Raw genomic sequence first — 24,374 nt, 5'->3', positions numbered from 1 at the left:
GTATTTTACTGTAGTAGAACATTAACAGAACATTTTCTAGCTGTCGTTGTAGAGGTAGGTGTACAGAAATGAGAAAAATCACATGCAGCTGTCTATTTCAGTTATACTACGCAAGGCGCTCTCTTCTCTCGTTAAGCTAAAAAGCTGTCAGGACACTTGTGTGCTTCTAGCAGCCCACAAACAGTGTTTAAGATCAGGCCCTTACCCTGCATATTACTTCGGTGGAGTTAGACCTTATCTGGAGATGCTATGCCCTTTTATACCAGTTTTTTCTCCCCTGTGTTCCACTTGGATTCAGATCTTCTACCTCACAGTTCACAAACTTGATACCTAGTCACTTGATACCTAGTCACACTTCTTCCAAAGGGTTATTCAAGCTGAGAAGGCTAATGTCGCTTGGGCATGTCTAGGCAGAACCCATTTCCATCCAGATAGTCAACACAAAACTTCCTAACGATGGATCTGCTATTTAAAAATAAATGAAATGCCCATTTGGAAGAAATGGTCTTTCGGGGTTAACAGCCAACGTTTAAGCCCCAATGCAGACTGTCAACTTGCATTTTACAGAAGAACATAAAATGACTACCATGATTTATACAAATGTACAAAGGTGAGCTGTGAATTCTGTCCATTACTAAGTCTTGACTGAGACTAGATCCAATGGTAAGCAAACAGATTTGAGGAGATAGTGGAGTAGGGCAAATCGCTCTCATCTCTGTCTGGAAGGGTGCCATCCCTGCAAGATTTTAAATTCCTATTAAATATTGCACAAAATCACTTACTAAGAAATGGAAGTAATGTATTTCAAATGACACCTGAACCAGTTTTCTACATTCTCACTAGTTCTCTTTCATGGAAAAGCTAATTTGTTTCTCAAAATGTTTAATTAAGTGCTGTACCCAGTGATCCCTGGGCAGTTTTATACACTCAGTCTTGTAAATTGAAAGGTAGGTTTCAGAGGAGACTGATATTTAAAATAAATGTTTGCATTTACATGCTAATGTTTGAGTCTAAAAACTAATTTTCTGTTGAAATAGTCATGCTGCTAATATGTTTTGGGCATGTATTACCTTTCAGAAGCATATAGTGTTTTGCCTTCTTGTCCAAAAATGAATGCATAGCTGGAGGTGTATAAAATCTATTCCAGGTACTAGCATTTTATAAGTAATATTTTACCCTGGTGCCTTGAACTATGACATTAGTATGTCCCCATCTTTCCTAGAAATGCTGTCTGAATCACATTTGCCTTTATTTCAGCTAGATCTTATTTGTGAAATGTAGTCATTTTGCATTTCAGTAGTAACTCAGGTTGTTTTCCTCTTTTTTTTCAGTGGATCAATTCCCCATGTATTGCACATATCCTTGTTATCACTAGCAAATGCATGACCTTTGTGCTATCCAGTTCCTTTGGATTTTTTGTACTTCAGTCCTTGGGTCACACAGTGCTTCTTGTAATACACCAATTCCCCAGTACCAACAATGTGTCATGATTTTGGGTTACCAGCAGGTGCAGTTAGTGCATACTTACTTTTTGTGCCAAGGTCATGAAGTAAAATGTTGCATGCAGTTGATTCCAAAAGCATTCCTGATCAACTCTGTTTATTATCACCTAATTATATGAGAATTCCTCTTTCAGCACAACTGGCCATTGCAGGGGTTTGGTGGTTGGTTTTTTTTTCCTTTTTTGATTAAGACTTTATCCACTTGAAAATGTTTATGCTGATTTCATATTTCATGCCTTGTAGTTAATTTTTTGACCCTATATCTTATGTTTAACTGAAACCACATGGATTAGACATTCTATTTTAAAAGAGGAAGAAAAAGAAAAATGAATGATAATACAATTCTAGCATAAGATGAAGGCCAGAATGCTACTCCCATTCAAAAAATGGCACATTGTGTGTTAGGGCACAGTAAGGTGAAGGACTATCTGAGAAGGCTTTAAATTAGCTCATATTAAAACCAGTCCAGTCACAACAGCACAGACTTCAGAGTAACTAAGTAACAATATCAGTTTAAAAAGTTTGCTAACTAGGAGTGCTACCTATGGGTGTGTGGCTGGACAGCTGATGTCAGATTTACCTCATTTTAAGGCTTGGGTGACGTTATGCTTGGCTGTCATCAGCAATGCGAATTGACAACAAAAATGAGTCCATGGCTAGTAAGCTATTATTCTTAGCAGTCACAAAATCTTCCCAGGTTTAGTGGGTTGTGTTGGCAGTCTTTTGGTTTATTGTTACTATGGTGAAGAAAAAGTACGTTACTACATTCTTTGGGTGAGACAGGGGACAGAGAAACTAACCTTCCTGTATATATCTTTTTCATAACTTCGTGGGCTGTTCTGGGAAGTGCTTGTGTGGAGCTAGGCTGCTGTCTTTGGAGATAGCTGTTGTCAGGACCTCATAAGAGTCTCCATACCTATATTGCAGGGGAGCTGTCAGGAATGCTTTCATCCGTGCTTAGAGAGCCTTGATAATGGGCAGAGGAGTGAAAATACAGGCAAGTCTTTTGTTCCTTGGTCTCTAAACAGCTCATTAGAAAGCTCTGGGCAGCAGCAGGTGCTTCTGTAGAAGCCCAGAAAAGTAAGTGGGGAAGTGTATGACCCAAAATAAGACCTTCTCTTGATGGGAACTAGAGACATGGCAAGCCATGGCAAGTCACATCATCAGATTAAATCCTGCTACTAGCCAAGTGGGTTTTTTGTTTGTTTTTTTTTTAACCAACAGAAATGTGAAATTGATTGTGAATGGTTAGAGTGAAGCTGTGTTTTAATTACAGTATAGAAAAAGATACAAGTGTCTAGATAGCTAGATTTATTATTGCAATGTGTCACGTTCCAGATTTTTTTTCAAGATTTTGAGACTCTCCTGCCAATGCTGTACTACATGAAGTTAGTATCAGGCCATGGTACGTTCATTCAGTTTAATAAGCTTTTCTGTGACATCTGCATAATCACATAATCCCAGAAGAACTCAGCTAGTAATGGATTCTTACCTGTTGATGGGTTTTGCCATGTTTCATGATAACATTAATGTCTAAACCCCAAAGCAGGAAAAATGTGAAAAAAATACTGCCCATTCACAGGAGAAGTATAGGGTGGGAAGTATGGAAGTCTGCAAAGTCTATGTTGTTTCCCCCCCCCCCATAGATCTTAAAAAAAAAAAAAAAACAAAAACAAAAAAACAAAACAACAAAAATCACAGAAAAACAAGTACCTTATAACAGAGACTGACTTTTAGTTCAGTAGATGCTATACTATACCTTTAAGTTACTGTAATTCATTTTCTTCCTTTTTTCCATGTCAGGGTAATTTTGTCATTTAATGAAAACTATGATAATTTAAAAGATAATTTGAAATAACAAGAAATCATATTGTCTGTAGTTCAAATATACTTCTGTTGGTGTTCTGGATTTATTTTACTTTTACTTTTTAGGAATTGTAACTAAAGAGTTTAAACACACACACACACTCCCAATCCTTCACTTCACTGCTGTTCCTTGACGATGTTCAGCCAGGTGGGAGTGGCCACAAAGCTATGGAAAGTGGGCACGTCAATTTTTGTCAAAAGTGTCAGGGGATTATGGTTGCACAGTATTTGCAGAAGGGCCTCTTGCAGTCCCCCTTGCCTTTGGAGAGTCAGCTTGTAAAGATAGAAGAACTGGAGCCAGGCTCTCTGCAAAGGTACAGCTTGCTGGAGAAATGCAGACTAGAATTTTCTTGAACTGGAAGACTTGCATAGACTGGAATATGTTGTAAAATAACAATTCACTGCACATGTATACTTCTTATCAAATTCTTCTTGATCTATGTTTTGAGGGGTTGGCTGTGTTCTGCAAGTTGGGTCTTTCGGGTAAGTACCATAATCCTACCATTTACATGGAAGGAGCAGCAGATGCGTATCACAACTCAAATTAGTCTATTGCTTTAATTTGCTCTTTTTTTTTTTTTTTTTGGTTGGCTTGCATTTTTGTGAAACTAAGACTGTAGTTGCAAAATTCTGTAACATGGAAGTTCAGAGGTTCCACTTTAACAAATATGAGCCATTTTATGATTTATTTTTTTTAATGCAGGATCCTGTTGCATTGATTCAAGGCCCATTGACATTGTCTTATATAAAACAGCAGTTTGAAAAAAATACTAGCAAAATAAAGCATCAAGCACAGCGCCCTAGGGAATGTCAGATGTTACTTGTTGTGTCTCTGTAGCAGAACCTTCAGGGCTCACCAACTGTTCCCTACCTCCAAGGTTTTATTTAAGCTGTTTTAGGGCATGTTTATTTCTAGCAAATCAGAACAATTAGCGTAACAAAGTGCCTGATTCTCCATACTGAAAGCTTTTGAAGTCAGTACAAGTTGACCCGCTAGTTACCCCTGTCTGTTTGATTGTGAAAACTAGTACATGAGTCCAATTTATGAGACATATGGGAAAGGCTTTCTTTTCTAAGTTGATTCATAAAGTTGATTTGTAAAGCTGATAGGCATTTCAGCAAATATGAGAAACTTAGAATTTTAGTTGCAGGATGAAGTTTTAAATAAAATTGTGGGAAGAAGCATGAATGATTTAACAAGGATTCATTTGATTTCAGCAATGGAAAGTCATTGGACAGCTATTGTTTCAGCAAAACCAATATTTACTACATGACTTAGGTTTTTTATTAAATCTGTGCACCTGATTTTGACTTTCATCTCAAATAAAACGAAAAGCAGACTGTGCTGCATTAGAAGAAGCATGTTCAGTGTGTTTCCTCTAGAGCAGGTGAGTGCTGCATAGAAATGTAGAATACTTTGGATTGGAAGGCACCTTTAAAGGTCATCTAGTCCAACCTCCCTGCAATGAGCAGGGACATCTGATCAGGTTGCTCAGAGCCCCATCCAATCTGACCTTGAATGTTTCCAGGGAAGGGGCATTTACCACCATTCTGGGCAACCTGTTCCAGTGTTTCACCACTCTCATTGTAAAAAATTTCTTCCTTATATCTAGTCTAAATCTACCCTTTTTTAGTTTAAAACTGTTACCCCTTGTCCTAGCACAACAGGCCCTGCTAAAACCTTTGTCCCCATTTTTCTTATAAGCCCCCTTTAAGTACTGAAAGGCTGCAATAAGGTCTCCCTGGAGCCTTCTCTTCTCCAGGCTGAACAACCCCAACTCTCTCAGCCTGTTTTCATAGGAGAGGTATTCCATCCCTCTGACCATTTTTGTGGCCATCCTCTGGACCCACTCCAACAGGTCCATGTCTTTCCTGTGCTGAGGGGTCCAGAGCTGGACGCAGTACTCCAGGTGGGGTCTCACCAGAGCAGAGCAGAGGGGCAGAATCACCTCCTTCAACCTTCTGGCCACGCTTCTTTTGATGCAGCCCGGGATATGGTTGGCTTTCTGGGCTGTGAGCCCACACTGCTGGCTCATGTCCAGCTTTTCATCCACCAGTACCCCTAAGTCTTTCTCCACGGGGCTGCTCTCAATCCCTTCATTCCCCAGCCTGTATTGATACTGGGGGTTGCCCTGTCCCCAGTGCAGGACTTTGCACTTAGCCTTGTTGAACCTCATGAGGTTCACATGGGCCCACTTCTCAAGCTTGTCCAGGTCTGTGTGGATGTCATCCTGTCCCTCAGGTGTGTCAACCGCACCACTCAGCTTGGCGTTGTCTGCAAATTTGCTGAGAGCGCACTCAATCCCACTGTCTATGTCACTGATGAATATACTAAACAGTACTGGTCCCAGTACGGACCCCTGAGGGACACCACTTGTCACTGATCTCCATCTGGACATTGAGCCGTTGACCACTATCCTCTGGATGCGACCACCCAATCATTTCCTCATCCACCGAACAGTCCACCCATCAAATCCATATCTCTCCAATTTAGGGAGAAGGATGTTGTGGGGGACTGTGTCAAAGGCCTTATAGAATTCCAGATGGACAACACCGGTAGCTCTTCCCTTGTCCACTGACATAGTCACTCTGTCATAGAAGGCCACGAGGTTGCTCAGGCAGAACTTGCCCTTGGTGAAGCCATGCTGGCTGTCTCAAATTACCTCCCTGTCCTCCATGTGCCTTAGCATAGCTTTTAGGAGGATCTGTTCCATGATCTTCGCAGGCATAGAGGTGAGGCTGACGGGTTGGTAGTTCCCAGGCTCTTCCTTTCTACCCTTTTTAAAAATGGGTGCAATGTTTCCCTTGTTCCAGTCACCAGGGACTTCACCTGACTGCCATGACTTTTCAAATATCATGGAGAGTGGCTTCGCAACTACATCAGCCAGTTCCCTCAGGACTCTGGGATGCATCTCGTCAGGTCCCGTAGACATGTATGTTCAGGTTCCTCAGGGGGTCATGAACCTGATCTTCTCTTACAGTGGGAGGGGCTTTGCTTCCCCCAGTCCCCATCTTGTGGTCCATCCACTCGAGAGGTGTGGGAAGAGAGGTTGCCAGTGAAGACTGAGGCAAAAGATTTGTTGAGTACCTCAGCCTTCTCCTTGTCCATTGTTACCGGTTTGCCAGTCTTGTTCATCGGGGGGATACGCTTTCTTTGACCTTTCTTTGCTGGATCACATACCTGTAGAAGCACTTCCTTATTATTATTCTTTGAGTCCCGCGAGTTCAGCTCCAGCTGCGCCTTGGCCTTCCTCACCCCATCCCTACACAACTGGGCAGCGTCCCTATACTCTTCCCAGGATACCTGTCCCTGCTTCCACTGCCTGTGCATTTCCTTCTTGCCTTTTAGTTTGACCAGCAGGTCTCCACTCAGCCACACTGGTCTCTTGCCTTCCCTTCCTGGTTTCTTACACCTGGGATTGAGAGCTCTTGCACACTATGGAAAGTGTCCTTAAAGATCTGTCAGCTCTGTTCTGCTTCCTTGTCCCTGAGGGCAGTTTCCCACAGGGTCCTGTTGACTGACTCCTTGAAGAGCTGGAAGTTTGCTTTTCTAAAATTCAGGGTCCTGACTGTACTCTTCACCTGACCCATATCCCTCAGGATTGTGAACTCCACGAGAGCATGGTCACTGCAGCCCAGGCTGCCTCCAATCTTGATGTCACCAATTAGCTCACTTGTGTTGGTGACCAGTAGGTCCACTATTGCATCCCCTCTGGCAGGGCTGTCTATTACCTGGCTTAAGAAAGTTATCCTCAGTGCATTCCAGGAGTCTCCTGAATTGCCTACAGCTTGCCGTGCTACTTTTCCAGCAGATGTTGGGGTGTTTGAAGTGCCCCAGCAGGACGAGAGCCTGCGAGCACGATGCCTCCTGTAGCTGGAGTAAGAAGGCTTTGTCAATAGGCTCCCTTTGATCAGGCAGCCTGTAGACAACACTAACCACAAGGTTCCCTTTGTTGCCTTGGTCTCTAATTCTTATCCATAAGCTTTCAACCTGCTCGCGGCTATTCTTCAGAGACAGCTCTTCATGCTACCCATTTCTTGATGTAGAGAGCAACCCCTTCTGAACAGCCTGTAGCCATTGATAGCCGTACTCCAGTCATGGAATTTGTCCCACCAAGTTTCAGTAATGGCAAGTAGGTCGTAGCTTTCTAGCAGCATGGTGGCTTCCAGCTCCTCCTGTTTGTTGCCCGTGCTGCGTGCATTGGTGTAGAGGCACTTCAGCTGGGCTGTCGGCCATGTCACCTTCTTAGAGGAAGACTCCGTAGTTCCTTTGAGGTATTTCACTGGTGTTTCCCTCTTGGCTCCTATTACCTCAGGAGCCCTTGGCTCATCTCCGTAAGACTTCAAGTGTGCTCCAGTGTACCTAGCACGGCTCAGAGCAACAGGCTGAGGGCCCTCAGTAGTCCCATCCCTCTAACCTTGGCGTGTCATCCCGCAGTTTGTCACGGGCGAGCCTGATATTATCCCCTTCACCCTTCAAGTTCACTTTAAAGCTCTGTCAATGAGCCCCGCTAGCTCCTGGGCAAAGACCCTCTCCCCGCTTTGAGAAGGGTGAATCCCATCTGACACCAGCAGGCCTGGTGCTGTGTAGGCCATCCCATTATTGAAAACCCCACAGTTGTGGTGGTGACACCATCCACGGAGCCATGCATTAACAGACTGGGTCCGTCTGTTTCTTCCAGTGTTGCTGCCTGCAACTGGAACGAGAGAGGAAAAAATAACCCGTGCTCCAGATCCCCTTGCCAACCCTCCCAAGGCCCTGAAGTCTCTTTGATCACCCTTGGACTATGCGTTGCAGCTTCATCACCGCCCACATGGAAGAGCAGCAGTGGGTAATAGTGCAAGGGCTGTACCAGGCTAGGGAGTTTCCCGGTGATGTCCTTAATCTGGGCCCCAGGGAGGCAGCGGACTTCCCTAAGAGGAGGGTCTGTCCGGCATATTGGACCCTCTGTTCCCCTCAGAAGGGGGTTGCCTACAACTATAACCAGTTTTTTTCTTCCTTGTGGAGGTGGTCGTGATACAGGGGCTAGGCCTTTCTGATCTTGGCAAAACCTCTGGTGTAGATAGACCGTCATCCACATCATCCATTGACTGGCCTACATCCAGAGCCTCATACCTGTTGTACAGAGGCACCTGGGAAGGCGAGGTGGGCAAAGAGGGGGTTTGCCTGCCGCCTGGAGCATGGACTTGCCTCCATTCACTCCTCTCTTTTAAGCTACTGCCTTCAGCCTGGTGGGGGGAGGATACAGGATTCCCTTGATCTTGGTGGTTTGTTTTTTTTCTGGTGACTGTTCCTGTTTCTGTTTCAGGGAGGGCAGAGCCTGGTTCCACCAGTCTATATCTTTCTCAGATTCCCTGATGCTCCTTAACCTTTCTAGTTCCTGCATGTGGAATACTGTACCGGTTTTAGGCTCCCTGGTTCAAAAGGGCTGTTGAGAATTAGTAGGTGGTCTAGAGGAAAGCAGCAGACCTGATTAAGGGTCTAGGGCTCATGACCTACAAGGAAGCATTGAAGGAAATGGGCCTGTTCATTCTGGCAGAGGAGGGACTAAAGGCAGATTTAATAGCAGCATGCAACTAGTTGAAGGAAGCTTAGAAAAGCAGTGGATTCAAACTCTTTTCTGTAGTGGTAGATGGTAAATAAGGGGCGACAGCTACCAGCTGCAGCTTGGAACGTTCAGAGTGGACATTAAGAAAAATTTCTAGTGTAGCACTAGAACAAGTGTTACCCAAGGATGCTGTAGCTTTCCCTTGCTTGGACGTTTTGAAAATTCTGCTAGATAAACCTGCAGCTGATCTGATCTAGTGCCAATGATTCATGGGATAATTTAGTTTGGAGGGGACGTCCAGGGTTCATCTAATCCAAACTCTTGCTCAAAGCAGGTCCAACAAGATCAGGCTGCTGCAGGTCTTGTTAAGTGTTGAATGTGTCCAGGAATGGAGAACCCAACCTCTCTCAGCAATGTGTGCCAGTGTTTCACCATCCTGACAGTGAATTTTTTTTCTGTATATATAAACAGAATTTCCCATGTTCCAACTTGTCTGTCGACTCTAATGCTATCATTGTGCATTTCTGAGAGAAGTCTGACTCTAGCTTCACTATACCTTCCCTTCATACTTTAGAAAGTTGTCGTCAGCAATAAAATGTCCCCTTAATGTTGTTTTCTTAAGGCTGAACAAACCCAGTTCTCTTAGCTGATCTCTTCTGATGTCTTGCAGCAGCCCCCTAACTATCTTGGTAGCCTTCCAGTTCACATGCTCCAGGATGTCAGTGTCAGTCCTGTACTGGGAAGCCCCAGCTGGGGTACAGTACTCTAAATGCAGTCTCACAAGTGCAGAATAGAGGATAAGAATCTCCTCTTTTTGCCTGATGGCTACAGGTTTGATAATACAGCCCAGAATATGGTTGGCCCTGGTTGCCCCAAGGGCCCATTGCTGACTTGTGCACAACTTTGGTTGGATTGTGGCAGTCCCAACTTTCTCAGAGAAGAAGCTTGAATAATCTCTTTCTAAAACTTGGCAATCTCTGTCCTAGGCTGTAGAGAGGCATTGTCTAAGACTAAATTTCAGAGGCACTCTTACTGCTACACCTTCTTAAGGTGACACTGTCAGGCCTTCAGGGATGAATGCTGTACCCTGAGCCTTTAGGTAGCACAAGTATTGTTCTATGTTTCTGTTGTGTTTGGGGTTTTTTAGCAAGTACCACTACTTTGCGATGCCTTGCACTTGTGAATGCCAGAGAACCTGAAAGTTGTGGAAGGAATTGCTTTCTCCTGGAACAAGCCTGTCCGATGCTGCATTTTTCATATCTGATGTGGAAAATTGTCTCCCTTCTTGTGAATAGGATGAAGTTCATTGAGGCTTTTGTAGATCAGCTGATTAAAAGTTATACTGCTCTGTAAAGAAACAGCATCCCTGTGGCTTGATGGTAGTACATCCATGTATGCAATAATTTTCTCTTATTTTGTTAAGCTGTTTCTGTATCACAAAGTTAACAGCAGAAAAAGGCATATTAGGTGATTTAGTTCATCTTCTGCCAGATGAGCAATGTTCACTGCTGTGCTGTTGTTCTGAGCTTCATCCAGGTTAGTTTTGAATGAATAGCAAACCATGTTTCGGAGATCACAATCTGGATACTTTAAAGCTGCTTGAGTCTTCATTCCCTGCTGATTTTTGCTAGGTATTAGATGTCTGTACTTTTATAAAAATCTGGCATGAAGAAAATTTACTCTCATACGCTAACTTTGTATTCTGATACATTGCAGTTTATTTAACCTAGCCCATCTACTCAAGGGGAAATGCAAAAGTGGAAAAAAGCCAAAGCTATCATGATTTTAATTATTTGAACCAGGAGACCTTTTGGTGTACTAGTCCTTAACTTGAAAAACTTTAGCTGCACTATGACCATGTGAGATACCTAAGTAAGGAAATAAGGGGTATCACGTTACTTCACAAATGAACAGTCTGTAGCACAAAAGTGAAAATAATCTTCAGGAAGTTACAGTTTGACTGCCTGTATGGTGAGATGGGTATGGGCATAACCTTAATTACAGTCTTTCGCTAGCACAAGATCTAGCACAGCTGGGTTGTATGCCTGTGATTGCTGTTCATGGGGCAGACTGACTGTGTTTCCCTTTCTTTAGCTCTTGTAAAATTATCATAGAGACCCTCCTTCAGCCTTCTGTGTGTGTGTGTTTCTGGGAATCAGAGTATGACAGGATTCATGTTCAGCAGGGACATTCTGTCAGATCAGAAGGGTGCAGCTGGGAAGATAAAGGTCAAAGGAAATGATCAAATATGTAAATTTAGTTAGGGCAATTTGAGTGCTAGCTGATTGTGAGGGAGAGAAGGTCATCAGTATTGCTTGACTCTTGCCTTAGTTGGGATCGTATCTGTTTGATTCAAAAGTGTTTGCAGGACAGGGAATTAAACTGTGTGGAGCAGGAACAGAAATAGAAAGAATATTTTAAAAGCACAGAGAGCAGCAAAGGTCAGCTTGACTCTGCACCTAAATTTGGCAGCTGGGTGCAGAGCTCGGTCTGTCAGACATCTGAAGAACTCATTTGTTTGTGGAGTTACCTGAGCTTTTGATTGACAGTGTTACCTGATGTGTTCCTTTGCTGTTCTGAGTTCACTTTCAATGCACAGAATGCTATTTTTACACTTTTCAGCACAGATGCAATGTTCTGTGGTTTTATAATAATAGGCTAATGGAAGCTTTAAATAAAAAAAAAATAAAAAAAGAGAAAAATTTGCTTAACAGGACAAAAAAAGGCATTATATGATATTTCTAACTTGTCTTCAGTTAAGAATTCACTATGAAAATTTCCAAAGTCTGAAATGTATCTGGTGGATCGTAGACGGTAAAGATTTTTATCAATGTTTATAGGTTTCTTTTAAAGGTCAAGAAATGTCATAAGAAAGGATTGAAAGCACTTCATGTAAATCGTTCCTGGAACATATCCAAGTGGCTTTTATCTCCTGGTTTCGATTTTTTTTTTTAAAGAGCTGTAGGCAGTAAAGCCACTTTTTCTCCACTTAAGAACAACCGGAACGTGGGGAGAGGGAGAAACCAGGGGAAGGAAAAAGGACTTGGTGACAAACATCAGTTTAATTTTAGGTGGAATGCGTATGCCTTCATGCTGAAGGGATTCTGTTTGTCTTTGGCTAGAGACTACAAGATGACACCAATCAGTTGACTATCTTGAGGATGTTATCAGGGATAACCAAACCATGTTTTGGTGCCTCTGAGATTCATTGTAATACTGGGTAATTGAAAACAAAAGGCCTGGTGGTGCTTGAAATATTCACGCTTGGAATAAAATCTGTGAGGCTGACACAATCGTATGAATTAGAGAGGAAGGGAAAAACAGAGAGCAGCAACAGATTCATTTATCCAGTGAAGTTAGTGGATTCCCCCCGCCTTTTCTTCTCTGTGACCCAAAGTTAGTAGAAAACACTGTTTGTGTTTGGACTTTTTTTTACGAACTGGTATTTGTTTATTTATTTTTAACACCAGAGCCTTCTAACTAGTAAAATTTGACAGATGACAAAGAAACTTCCATGTGAGGATACTCATTGTGCAGACTGCCTGTGTCAGTGACCTGATGCTATCAGGATGGCCAGCCCCTGTCTGCAACCAGTTAACAAGCTGGCCCACGGTCATAGATCTGATCCTGCCCCCTCGCAGTCTGGACAAGGGCCAGACTGCTCTCTCAGGTTCTAATCCACTCAGCATCTAAGCTCTCTGCTTCTCTGGCTCTGTGTGCTGCAGTGTGCCTGTCCCTACTCTCTACCATGGCCTCTTTTGCTGGGTGCTAGGGTTGCCTTTTCCTCCTTTGGCTCATGAAGTCTGAGCAATTCAAACTCACGCTTTCCCTTGACTCCAGCTGTGGAGGCTACATAGGCGACAATTTAGAGCATGTGCTAATCATGAGTAAACAGCAGCAGATTTTCCTTAAGGTTTTCAGTGTCTTGGCTAGTACCAGTACATGTGCAGGTTTAGGCAAAATTAATAAATCCCACGTACGTTTTTTTGTTGGAATGATTCCTTACCTAGATGGCCCATCTGATATTTAACTGTGTTCATGTATTTATTTATTTTCTTGATTCTCTCAGGCATATTGCCTGTCTTAGGCTGCCTGTTTCCAGAGTGTCTGGTCAGCATGCAGCCAGCAGAGGCAACACCTAGTTGGGCAGTTCTGCCATGATAGTCCTTTCAGGAGCACTCTGAATGAAAATCATTAAAAACCTCATCATCTTTCTCCAAAACTAAATTGGGAATAAATTCTACAGGTCTTCAACTTCTCTTTTCACAGCAGAAAGTCTGAATCAAAAGGGCTGGATAGGTATTTGGGGTGTTGTAAGCAAATTACCTTGGAGCCTTGATTTTGAGCTTTCAGAGCTTTTATTCTGAAGAAAAAAATGATCACTTACCTTGCAGCCAAACCAGAGCATTCAGCAACACCTGTGGAATCTCAAGTGTAGAAAGTGAACTACAAATTGGCTTCTAGGCTATGGTTTTGTTTGCTAGACCCAGCACACTAGAGAGGAAAGCAAGGAGGGAAGGATATGGGCTTATGGAAACTGGTCATTAAGGTTATTGGACCTTGTAACGTATGAGGAAGTATCTGTGCTTGTTACAAAATCAGGCTTTAGAAAAGCATGGGCCCCAGAATAGTTCTCTCATCTTGAAAGCATATGCAGATATAACAAACGAGTTCTTCACATAGTTGTCTGGAATTTTCCATAACAGAGAAAGAGAGCAGAAGAGGAGCAGATGAGGTTTCTTCCCCCACCCCATCCCTATAGCAATACTTCTGACTGTGCTGGTAGTCCTGCTGATAAAGAGTAATTTAGAGTTTGTAAGAGGTCTTCAGTGCCCATCTTTGGAGAGCTGCTGTGTAGTTGCAACTTCATTTAATGAAAACAAAGCTTCACTAACTGGTGTGTGATCACCCAGTATTCATAGAAAGTGATATAACTCTCATATTTACAAATATACAACTGTTTTCTGCTCTCTAGTTTGAAAAATTATTTTCAAGAGATTGCTTCTATTGATAACCCCCAGAAGAATACTGTAGCAGTCATCTGCTTGCTTCCCTTACCATTTGCAGTGATACGGTATACAAATTATTTTATAACTTTGTAATTGTGATTCCTGCTTTGACTACTCTGAAAAACTGTAGCCTAATTAAATAATTGTGGCCCTTGTGGTTTTTTTTTTTGAAATACATATTTGCAGCTGAGAGTTACAAGGAAACCCAGATGGTAAAGATAAAGGAAGAACCAATGGAAGTTGACATTCATGATTCGCAGGCTTCAGTGTCACCCAGCCAACCCAGCCAAAATGTTGGCTACAGCACTTTATTAGGGCGAGACATTAGTGAACACATACAGAAGGCACCAGAAGGTCGTGTGCTCCCAGAAAGAAGTCTATTCAGCCAAGATATATCAGTAAAGATGGCATCCGAGCTGCTCTTCCAGTTATCAGGTAAAAGCAGTGGAAATAGTTGATCGTTTAATTTAAAGAACAAAAAGAGGTTGTGTATAACCATTAAGGTGCAATGAAAGTGTGAGATTGCTAAGGCTGAAAAATAATAGGAGTTAGAGCCCTTCTACCCTCACACTTGGAACGCAAGCGCCTTACCAAATGTCCCCCATAGTTAGCATATGCTTTAGAGCATGTGACAGTCAGGTCAGGTTCACAATATTTGAACTGAACTGGAAAAGCTGGAGTTCAACTCCTGTATTTTTGAAAGCTAATTAAATAATTTGTGACAACTGGTTGATCCAGGCCTTGGAGTATAGGGGAACCCATAGGTGGCAGTTACTGGCATAAGTGGCCAGTGGCTGCAGCATGCAATGCTCCTGGGGCTGCACTGTCCATTTCTCTTGTCAAAGAGGGTGAACCTCAGCTATTACATAAAGGCAACAATATCAGTACTGTGTTTAATGAATGCTTGTATTGCACATTTTGCATATGGGCTTATGCACTAACACTGAAATATGAAGCTGAAAAAATTTTTTGGGTGTTAGTTTAAATAAAGTCATGCCCATTCTCTAATCATGCTGTAACCATTTACCCTAAATTACTCTGGATTATGCTGTTATCAGAAAGCATTAAAATAGTTCTGCTGAATAAAACCTGTTAGGGAAAATATGATATATGCTAATCACAAAAACCCTTGTACGTTCCTCTGCAGAAAAGGTGAGCAAAGAGCACAACCACAATAAAGATAACGCCATCAGAACTACAGCCAGGTAAGTACAGTCCATTGTTACCTGCAAACCTGTAGCGTAAATGGCATTGCTTCATTTTGCCTTGTGAACTCAAATGTGCCAATCTTCTGCAAATGTGACCTGATATTACAACTGTAAGATATTTTCATGAGTAATGTAACCTGTATCTGAAAAATTACACCTATAGATCTGATTGCTTAGAGTTCATGAGACAAAAGGCCTTTGGGCCAAAATGACTTTTCTATTCTGATCAAGTATTCACACATCATTTTAAGAATTATTTTTTCTACAAAAAATGAAACTTAAAAGAAACTGCATAGTGCTTGCAGTGCTTGAGGGAAGAACAGGCTGACAACTGGATTTTAAGACATGGACCAATGTAAGAAGAGGTGATTTTGATTCAGTCTTCTGTCAAACTTGGATTTCTTTAATAAAATTTCAGTTTAGTATTTTTATCATCTCAATGCCTTCTAGAGATGAATTTTTAAGTCAGACTGTACGAAAATGCTAATGAAGCATTTATTAAAGATTATGGTCACATTAGTACAATAAATGAAATCATCCAGGAATTAAAAATATGATCCAATTAGAGCACATGCTGTTAAAGAAATATGCACTTTACAGTATTGTGGCTGGGAACAAGCCCATGAGTTGTTTACATATACGTGAGCAGCAAAGTGAGGTGTCCCTATGAGAAAATTCAAAGCTCTTGTGTAATAAGTGGCACCTAGAATTGGTAAAAACTTGGGAGCCCATGGTGACGAGTAGGCAGGAATTGGCAAGGGTACATTTATTTCCTACCTGGAAGTTCCCTAATCAATGTGGATGTGTTGGAGACTTGAGCACACAGAAGTGACAAAGAATTCCTTCAGACACAGAGTAAGACCTTCTGTGCCTCTGCAGCCCCTTCTACAGAAGTTCCCAGCGTGTTCAGTGCCTGCTAACTAAGACAACTTTGTCCAGACAGAAATTAAAAAGCATTTCAGTTGCAGAAGAAAAGATATCTAAAATATGTTGTTCCTAAATTCCTAGGCCTATCCCATTCATTCATGGTAACTGTAATAAATAAATATTTTGTTTTTAATAAACTGACTAGCTCAGTAAATGTACATTAGGGACTTTTTGAAGTTACAAGTTGAAAGATAATTAAATTGAGCTTTTAACTTCTGGCTACTGTGAATGCTTCCCATATTTGCTAGTTTGGGAATTTGTGGAGTATGCAGCCTGCATAGCCTTCCCATGACTACTTAAAAAGCATAAGCCTGAGACATACATATGGAGATAAATGCACATATTGTCCAACTACTCATTAACCATCCAGTGTGCATGGCAGGCACGGGGTGACAAATAGTCAGTTGAAAATAGATTTCAGTGTGTCATGATGTTACCGGCAGGACTGGTGTGAGAATCCAGAGCTACTTTTGGATCTATCAAAGATAATTCAAACTGGAAAGGTTGAGGACAGTTCAAAGATAACTTCACCTTCTTCTGGCTGCCAACTTTTAAGAGAGTAGCACGGTTGGCTGTTGTCAAACTTGCAGTAAGTTTTACTGAGAAGTCCTGATAATGGCTGCTACCCATCAGGGCATGAAATGCTGAGTGCCTGATTCAATTCTTCTGGATGGTTTTCTTATCTTACCTATCTATCAACAGAAGAAGACATGAATGAGAAGAGCTTCTTAAGGGGAAGTGAGTCAGTCTACTAAATCCTGCAAGTTCAAACAGATTGACTTGAAAGACTTTGCCAAAAAAACCCCACCCAAAACCAGACAAACAGCTGGAAGTCTTTACTGGTAAGGGTATGATGCCTTCTCAAAAATAGAATGTGATGGAGCAGCCAGTGGAGGATAGAGGCACTCCGACTGCATTAAGAAAATGTGTTGTGTTGCAGTTTGGCTCACCAGCCTAGATCTGGAGTAATGACAGAAAGGCCTTTGAATCACAGTTGTTATGTGAAGTTTGCTGACAGCTGCAGAGAGCCAAGGTGAGGTCAGTGTTGTCCCCTTTGTGAGTAGCTGGGGAGCAGAGATTAAGCTGTGTCATTGGTGAGAGTCTTAAATCAGCAAAGCCCGGCAGGGTGGGGTACGCTAGCACTTTTTGCTGTCTTATCCCGTATTAACATTTCTAACTGTTGCCTATCTGTTGCTGTTCCTCCTGTGAATATTCCTGGACATTGTGAGCATATACTTCCATATGACTTCGCTTAAGCAGCCAAAACTGGCAAGGATTCCTCACAGTTCAATGGTTGAGTGAGATGGTAGAGCCTGCCATCTGTGCTACGAAGACAGAAAGTGGAGAAGCAAATGATCTGGAAGAGAGTACGCCAGCATAAGATGCCAAGATAAGTTTCTTTCATCTAGAGAAGTGTGTAGCCATAAAACTGGAAAAGTGCAGCCAGAAAAAAAAAATCTTAAAGCTTAATCTTCATCAGAAGGGACTTTGCACAGTGATTGAGAATGATTTATGTAGTTCCTTACTATGAAGCAGGAGCTTCTCCCTCCGTACTTTGCACTGGGAATTGGAGGACATAGCTGCTGAAATAAAAATAATAATAGGGCCAGCACTGAAGAGACTCAGCTGCCATTCTAGAGGAAGGCAGAAAAGAGGTATCCAAGGATGGTTCTGTAATTCACCAGAGGCCGATGGCGGAGAGGGAAATCCTTGGGACACAACGCAATGCAGTCTTCAACAGCAACTTGCTCATGATATATGGGCTAGCCTGAAATAGATAAGTTCTGCATCATCCATTTTGCTTAAAAACAGCAACGAGCAGTGTCCCAGTGACTGAATCTAATGCACAAGCAGGAAGGCCAACATGGAAACCTGAGCAGATTACAAGATCTTGAAGAGTTACAACAGTAATAAAACTTTTTTTATTGGTGTTTTTCTTTCAAATCATTACTAAACCAGTGAGAGGAATGTTGCAATAAATGATGCCATATTTGTGTACAGCGTCAGTCTGTTTTATATTATGTCACCCCTGCATGGGAGTGTGAGTCTTGGAAAAAGTAAAGTTTTGCACATGTGGGCTGGAGCTGTTTTGCTTTATCCTGATCACTTGTTTTCTTGAGTATTATGCGTTGTTCAGCTATCTGCATACACTGAACTGTTCAGGTTTGGGGCAGCTTCATGCCTTACCCTTCAGCACAACCTAATGTTGACTGTGTTTATGGTTATGTTCAGACTTTTGTAGAAATACCCAAATATCCCATTAACTGTCACATATGGAACAGCACAAAACGAATAATGGCCAAAAATCTTAATAAAAAAGTAAATAATGTGATTGCCAAAAGGGTTACATGATCAAGTTAACTAATTACCAACAAGTTTCCCAAATGCAGAAGAGATCTGACTAAGAATTCAAGTGACTCAGTATTGTTCACTCTCTGTAGAAAAACTGTATGAGGGGAGACTTACGCAAGTGTCATTGTTTAGATTGACACCTTGGGTACCTCAACTGGTAGGGTCAACTTGGTTGGTGCTGCTGGCAGATACTTTCTGGGTCTGGACTACCCGCTATGCAATGCTTCGTAAGACCTCATAGTACATTCTTTATCCTGAAAAGGTTCTTGGATTTTATTACTGAATAAGAACAGGCTGCAGAAATGAGCTGGCCTCCTGTCCTGTACCTTTAAAACACCTACTATGCACCAGCCTGTTAAGGATTCTCAATATAAGAGAGATCAGAGTTCATGTAATTCTCATTTTGCTTAGAAGAAATTGATAGTTTATGTGGAGATGGAATACACTGCCTTAGAAAACAGTTTTCTGAGAAAGACTATCCTTTTCCATTTTGAATATTTTGATGTACCTCTTACTGATGCGTGTCTGTACTGTAGAGACAGAATTCTTGCTTCTGTTAGGATCTGTAATTGAGCAGAAACCAAAATACTTCAACAGAAATGCCAATTCACTATTGAAATTGACTTTTCACTGCCTGTTAATTAAAACCAAAGCATGCTATGCTTTTTGGAGTCAAGTAGCTGATAATTTTTGCACTTAATACTCTTTGGGAAGTAACCATTCAGTTAGTTTACATGAATTGTTTTCTGCTTTAAAAATCAAACTCATGGAGTTAATTTCATTCATGGAACACTGTGTCAAAAGAGAACTGTTCAGCATCTTAACCTAAAATTTGAAAAGTTTTGTTTTAAAAATAATTACTATATACCTTAGATTATTAAATAATAATATTTTCCACATTTCCTAATTGCCCTCCCCAGTTCTGACAGTAGAATACAAAGTTTTGGACAGTAGAATACAAATTTTTGAAGCATTAATTTGAATGATCTGTAGTGTATTGTGATATAGAAATCTGAGATGTTGAAATGTAGTTAAAAGCCTTTTGGAAGGACTTCAGTTTTCACTCTTGGATACAATTTTACCAAAGCATGCCTCTTCTCCACACCTTGCCTCACAGGCTGCATATCTTTCAGCATGAATTCTGTAAATGAAGCAGGGCTTTTAACAAGATGGTATTTGTTATAATATTAAGCTGTTAGGGTCAAAAAATTGTATTTACTTCTTCCATTAACCGCTGTTTTGTTTACAAAAAGATGCCTTATTTTTTCCTGTAGCCCTTTCTTTTCTGAAGACACATTTAGACAATCACCATTCACTTCCAACTCAAAAGATCTCCTGCCTAATGAAACTACTCTTCATGGAAGGACAGCTGCACCAGGTCAGATACCTTTTTCTTCCATTACTTCCAGTTAATAGATCTTTTAAAAATTTTCTTACTGTAAACTCCACCACCTGACCAGTGCTCTTAAAATGTAGTCTGCTTTGTCAAAAAGGAACTATCTCTCCATCACAGTAAGTGCTTATTATTAAGAAGAAAAAAGTTAAATATTGCCGAAGCATTTGTATTAATAGTCTTTAAATTACTGTTTCCATGAATTGCACAAGGGTCCATAACAGATTAAACTCAGCAGTATTAACAGAGGTGGGGTTTTTTGGTGTGTGTCTCCCATATGTTAAGGAACTTTACTGATGTCGGATTACTGTCTGCTATTCTCCTGTTACTGGCCATTTCCATCTCCATCTCTCAGACTACAGATTAAATGTTTGCAGTACATGTATCAGAGTGGCTGAGCTTGGCAATACAATTTTTTCCTGCCTTTAACAATAATTTAGAAACTTTTTGGAAGGATGCGGAGTTCTTAAAATGTCCTGAAAGGCCTCAGTATCTGTGGGTACATTCCCACTGATCTTCTGAACTGGTTGACAGGCATTTTACGTCTAGATGTAGCTTGGGTTACATTCTGCAATAAAATGGAAAATATGAGCCTGTAACAATACTATTCAAGGTGGCACTGAACACATGCAAAAACTTGATACGTGCCTTTACTGTCCTGTTGCAAAATAACTCGTTTGCTAGTTCGCTGCTATCTGTTCTTAAATTAATAGCTCTTGGGTTCTAAAGGTCAGTAATTACACAGCCAGCTGTAGGGGAGGTTATTCACCTTTTCTTAGCAATCAATAAAGTTTTGGGCACGTTACTGCTAATTTTCAGCTATAGACTGTCATTTAATTTACAACTTAACAGACCCTTCATTTTTTTTAATGCTTGAATAGTCATTTGACAGCTCATGAAGTGGTAGATGAGGTTAAGAGCTAGATGTTGTCTAAGGGTAAATATGCGTAGCAGGAAGAAGAAGAAAATTTGTAGCATGAGGACAAGGGTCTTCAGGTTAGCCTCAGCTGCGCTTTTGCAAGGAGGTAGTGGATTTTGTAACTGGGGGTGAGGACAACCAGATCAGGTGTGGTGCTTTTAAGTATTAAAACGTAAACCAGGTTAGCACTTCAATCCTGGCTTTTGACCTTGGCATAACATGGAATATTCATATACCCAGATGAAGGACAAGAGCTCTAGACTCCTCAGGCGGTGCTCGATACCTCAGAGGACATGGCCTCTAGCAGCAGTACTCTTACATCATACCAAGATGAATGTATAAGAATTCTAATTCTCTGTAAGACTTCATTTTAAGTGAGACCGCTAAAACCATGGATGGATTTTGGTGACATGTTTAATCTTCTGCTTAAGAGATGTAAAGTATCTAGTTGGTTAGGACATCCTGGAGTGTTAAAACGGCTTCTGAGGGAACTGGGTTTTGTATGTTTATGCTGCCCCATATTCTGCCTTATGGAATATAAGTATTACCTTGATAGGTCTGTGTATTCTAATACATATTGCTCTGTGATTATAAGACTCTGATATGTAATAGCAGCATCTATACTGAAAATTGAAAGTGCCAGTTTCTGCTTCATTTTTATTTTTGGAACAACCCTATCATTCCAAATATGTTGATTTTTCTCAGGCTCATAATAAATTCTTGGACCTGAAGTGCAACTTCACAGTAGCACCAGGAATGTGATTTAAATTTTTAATCAATTACAAATGTGATATTCATGTAAAAGAACAGCAGAATACCCACAGGTAGATTTCCTACTAGTTTTAGCTTTGCAAGAAGAAATAGTCTATGTAGTCCTATGGACAGCTCAGGAGAAACTTTATCCCTGCAGCGAGTAGCATAAAGGAACAGTAACAAACCATTGTAAAGGCCAACAGGACAAACCAGAAACTGCTGTGGAAATGTTTATGTGGTGTCCCATGGATAAATGGTATATATGCCTTCACTTGAAATTTGTTTTGGGTTACTTCATCCCTGAAACAGGATAGTAAGAAGTAGAAAAGAACAGCATAAGAAAATGACAGGAAATTCCCAGTCCAGTGTCATCTTCAAGTCATCAACTAAAATCCAAGCGGATTAACTGCTAATGGCAAGAGTGTTCATTAAGCAGTCCCCATATCCAAAAATGCGACTCCGTGCCACCGTCACCACAGCTAGCAGATTCTGATGAGCAAGCATGGGGTCTGAGCTGCTGCTTTGTACTGACTCTGTGACCAGGCTTGAATCAGGCAGGCAGAGTGGCATGAGGAAGCCTTCACTGCCAGTTGGTCTGGGTCGCCTTGGTGGAACCCCATGTACATAGTGCTTCTTTCCAAGAGAGCACCAATATGGGCGGTTGTATCCCCAGACTCCTGCCAACTTTCTGTCTGCAGACTTCTTGGCACCCTAGCTGCAGAGGAATTGGGAAAAGTGACAGGAACATAGGACAGTAAGATATCTCATGTGTCAAATTCAATTCTTTTCTATAATGGGTAACAACATTACATAATCTCATTCATTATCAAGATCCACCTTAAACCTGTCATCCTTATTTGTATGAGGACACTGTTTCAGAAGCTCGCCCCTTTGAAGGGCTGGGACCGCTCTTTTTTTCAGCCTGCAATTATTCATAGCAAGTTCTACTTTTGTTGTTTCACCAATGCTGTCCTTCAACTTTGATAATTCTTCTCCCTTGTGATATTCACCATCTGATGTGCCATCTTACATCCCCCTAATCCTGTCTTCATTTTGGAAAAGTAAGCCAGCCAATGTCTTTTAGTCTCTTTTAGTATGATAGGGTTTCCATTTCCTGACCGAGATCAGGCCAACAAGGCCTTTTTCTGCCTCTGTTTAGGGAAAATAATTTCTGCAAGTATGAGTAGTCAGAACTATATATGCTATTTTACAGGAGATCTTACCAATGACTTTTTCAGCAGCATGCAATCTTCTACATGTATATTGGAAATGCCTTTCCTGTTTGATCACAGTCGTAACTACAACATGCTGATGAATCTCAGTTCATTTGCTAATCAAATAGTAACATGTTTTTCTTTTCCTTTACAATTTCAGCTGATGATTTCAGCATGCAACATAAATTCTTGTTCCTACTTTCTAGGCATATGATCTTGTAATTTGAATTGTTTCACTTGTTACTCTAGTTCTCAAGATTATTTTTTTAATACTCTGAAATTTCTGCATATTGATGATATTGCCTTCATTAATACAATGCTGGGTTGTTTTTGTATTGAAGCTATTAAAGAGGATTTTTAAGTATGGTTGGTCCGAAGTTCAGTCCTTGAGACTTCAGCTTAGTGGCCTCCTCAGTGCAAACCACTTCTCTTCTCTTTGTAGCCAGTTTATAAGATAATTGCAAGATCATGTATTTAAGAGGAAGAGCACTCTTTGTAGGGCATTGAGTATATAAGATCCCCAAGGAGTATGAAATAATTAGGAAAGGCGTATTAAAAGATATGTGAGAGCAATGCACTGATCAGGGCATTTACTGGAGAAATAAAATCCTAAATAAATAACGACATAACAGTGGATTTGGCCTGAAGTAAAGGTGAAGTAATCCTGATCAGCAGCAGTATCACAGGCAGGAGAAGTGATTCTCATGCAGCAGCTTTTAAGTCTGGTACCCAAGGAAATGACAATGAAATCTCCAACAGCTGTCAGAAGGGGACTCGACAGCCCTGCAGAAGTCATGGTAACTCCCTGATAATCTGTGGTGCATTCTTAACATTCTGAGAAGAGAAGAAAGTAGTTTCCTATAGTATGTAGTTCAAAAGTATTGGATAGATTTGGGGAACTACTTCCATTCCTTTTTAAGGTATTTTGTATGTTAATAACCATACAAAGTTAGTAGTAGTTACATTATACTTTCCTGAATTACTATTACTGTCCAGATAAGCTCATTTTTACTCAGAAATGGAAATAAAATGGTATTGATGTCCACATTAATCAAACACACTTCACTCAAAAATTACCATAGTATCAAAGTCATATCTAATACAAAGTCATATCCAAAACAAGGCAATAATTTCAGCTTTCCCCTATAAGAATAGCAAAATGACCTTATTTGGCCTAGCAAAATGTAGGGAGAAGAAATGAAAGTTTTAATTTCAAACAGTCGCTTTAAAAGGGCGTTTTTATCTTCTGTTTTGTAAGACTCTTCTTTTAACAGAGTAGAGTTTAGTTTTATGTCAGACTATATAGTTCAGTCCAGATCGCTAGATAAATTAAAAACTTGATCTTACGCTGGTGTTCCTGACCCTTAGCCAATCTTTAATGTGTTTTAATAGTTTTCCACTATCTCACTGACTCATTCTGTAAATCAAACCTGCCTTCGTGAAATCCAGATGAGTGATATTCACTATTCCTTTTCCGGTCAGTTCATTAATATTGGCAAAGAGTTTTGGGGAGTATTTTTCTCTATGTAGATATGTGTGTGGTATAATAATACTTCATTATTTTCTCTCCTGTTCACCAAGGACCTGGTATTCTCCTTCATTTACATTGACAGTGCCAAATATTGAAACAATCTCATCTGTAGAGGATTAAATAAAAAATAAAAATCCATCTTTTAGTGAAA

The 24,374-nt window shown here is 40.9% G+C and overlaps 1 protein-coding gene across 5 annotated transcripts in view; it reads left to right on the top strand.

Annotated features, from left to right (window-relative positions):
* The window catches only part of ZNF827 (zinc finger protein 827), a 115,847-nt gene that overhangs the window by 62,074 nt on the left and 29,399 nt on the right, over positions 1–24,374 (top strand). For all 5 annotated transcript variants that reach the window (XR_011324154.1, XR_011324152.1, XR_011324151.1 and 2 more), the window contains exons 6-8: positions 14,113–14,361; positions 15,074–15,131; positions 19,688–19,791. Coding sequence is in view for 2 of the 5 variants with exons in the window: in XM_069780166.1 (XP_069636267.1) it covers positions 14,113–14,361; positions 15,074–15,131; positions 19,688–19,791 (411 nt within the window). In the remaining 3 variants the exon portion in view is untranslated. The remainder of the gene's footprint in view (positions 1–14,112; positions 14,362–15,073; positions 15,132–19,687; positions 19,792–24,374) is intronic.

The sequence above is a fragment of the Haliaeetus albicilla genome, chromosome 1 (genome assembly GCF_947461875.1).
Source record: "Haliaeetus albicilla chromosome 1, bHalAlb1.1, whole genome shotgun sequence".
NCBI classification, from domain to species: Eukaryota; Metazoa; Chordata; class Aves; order Accipitriformes; family Accipitridae; genus Haliaeetus; species Haliaeetus albicilla.
This window is presented reverse-complemented; position numbering and strand designations above follow the sequence as displayed.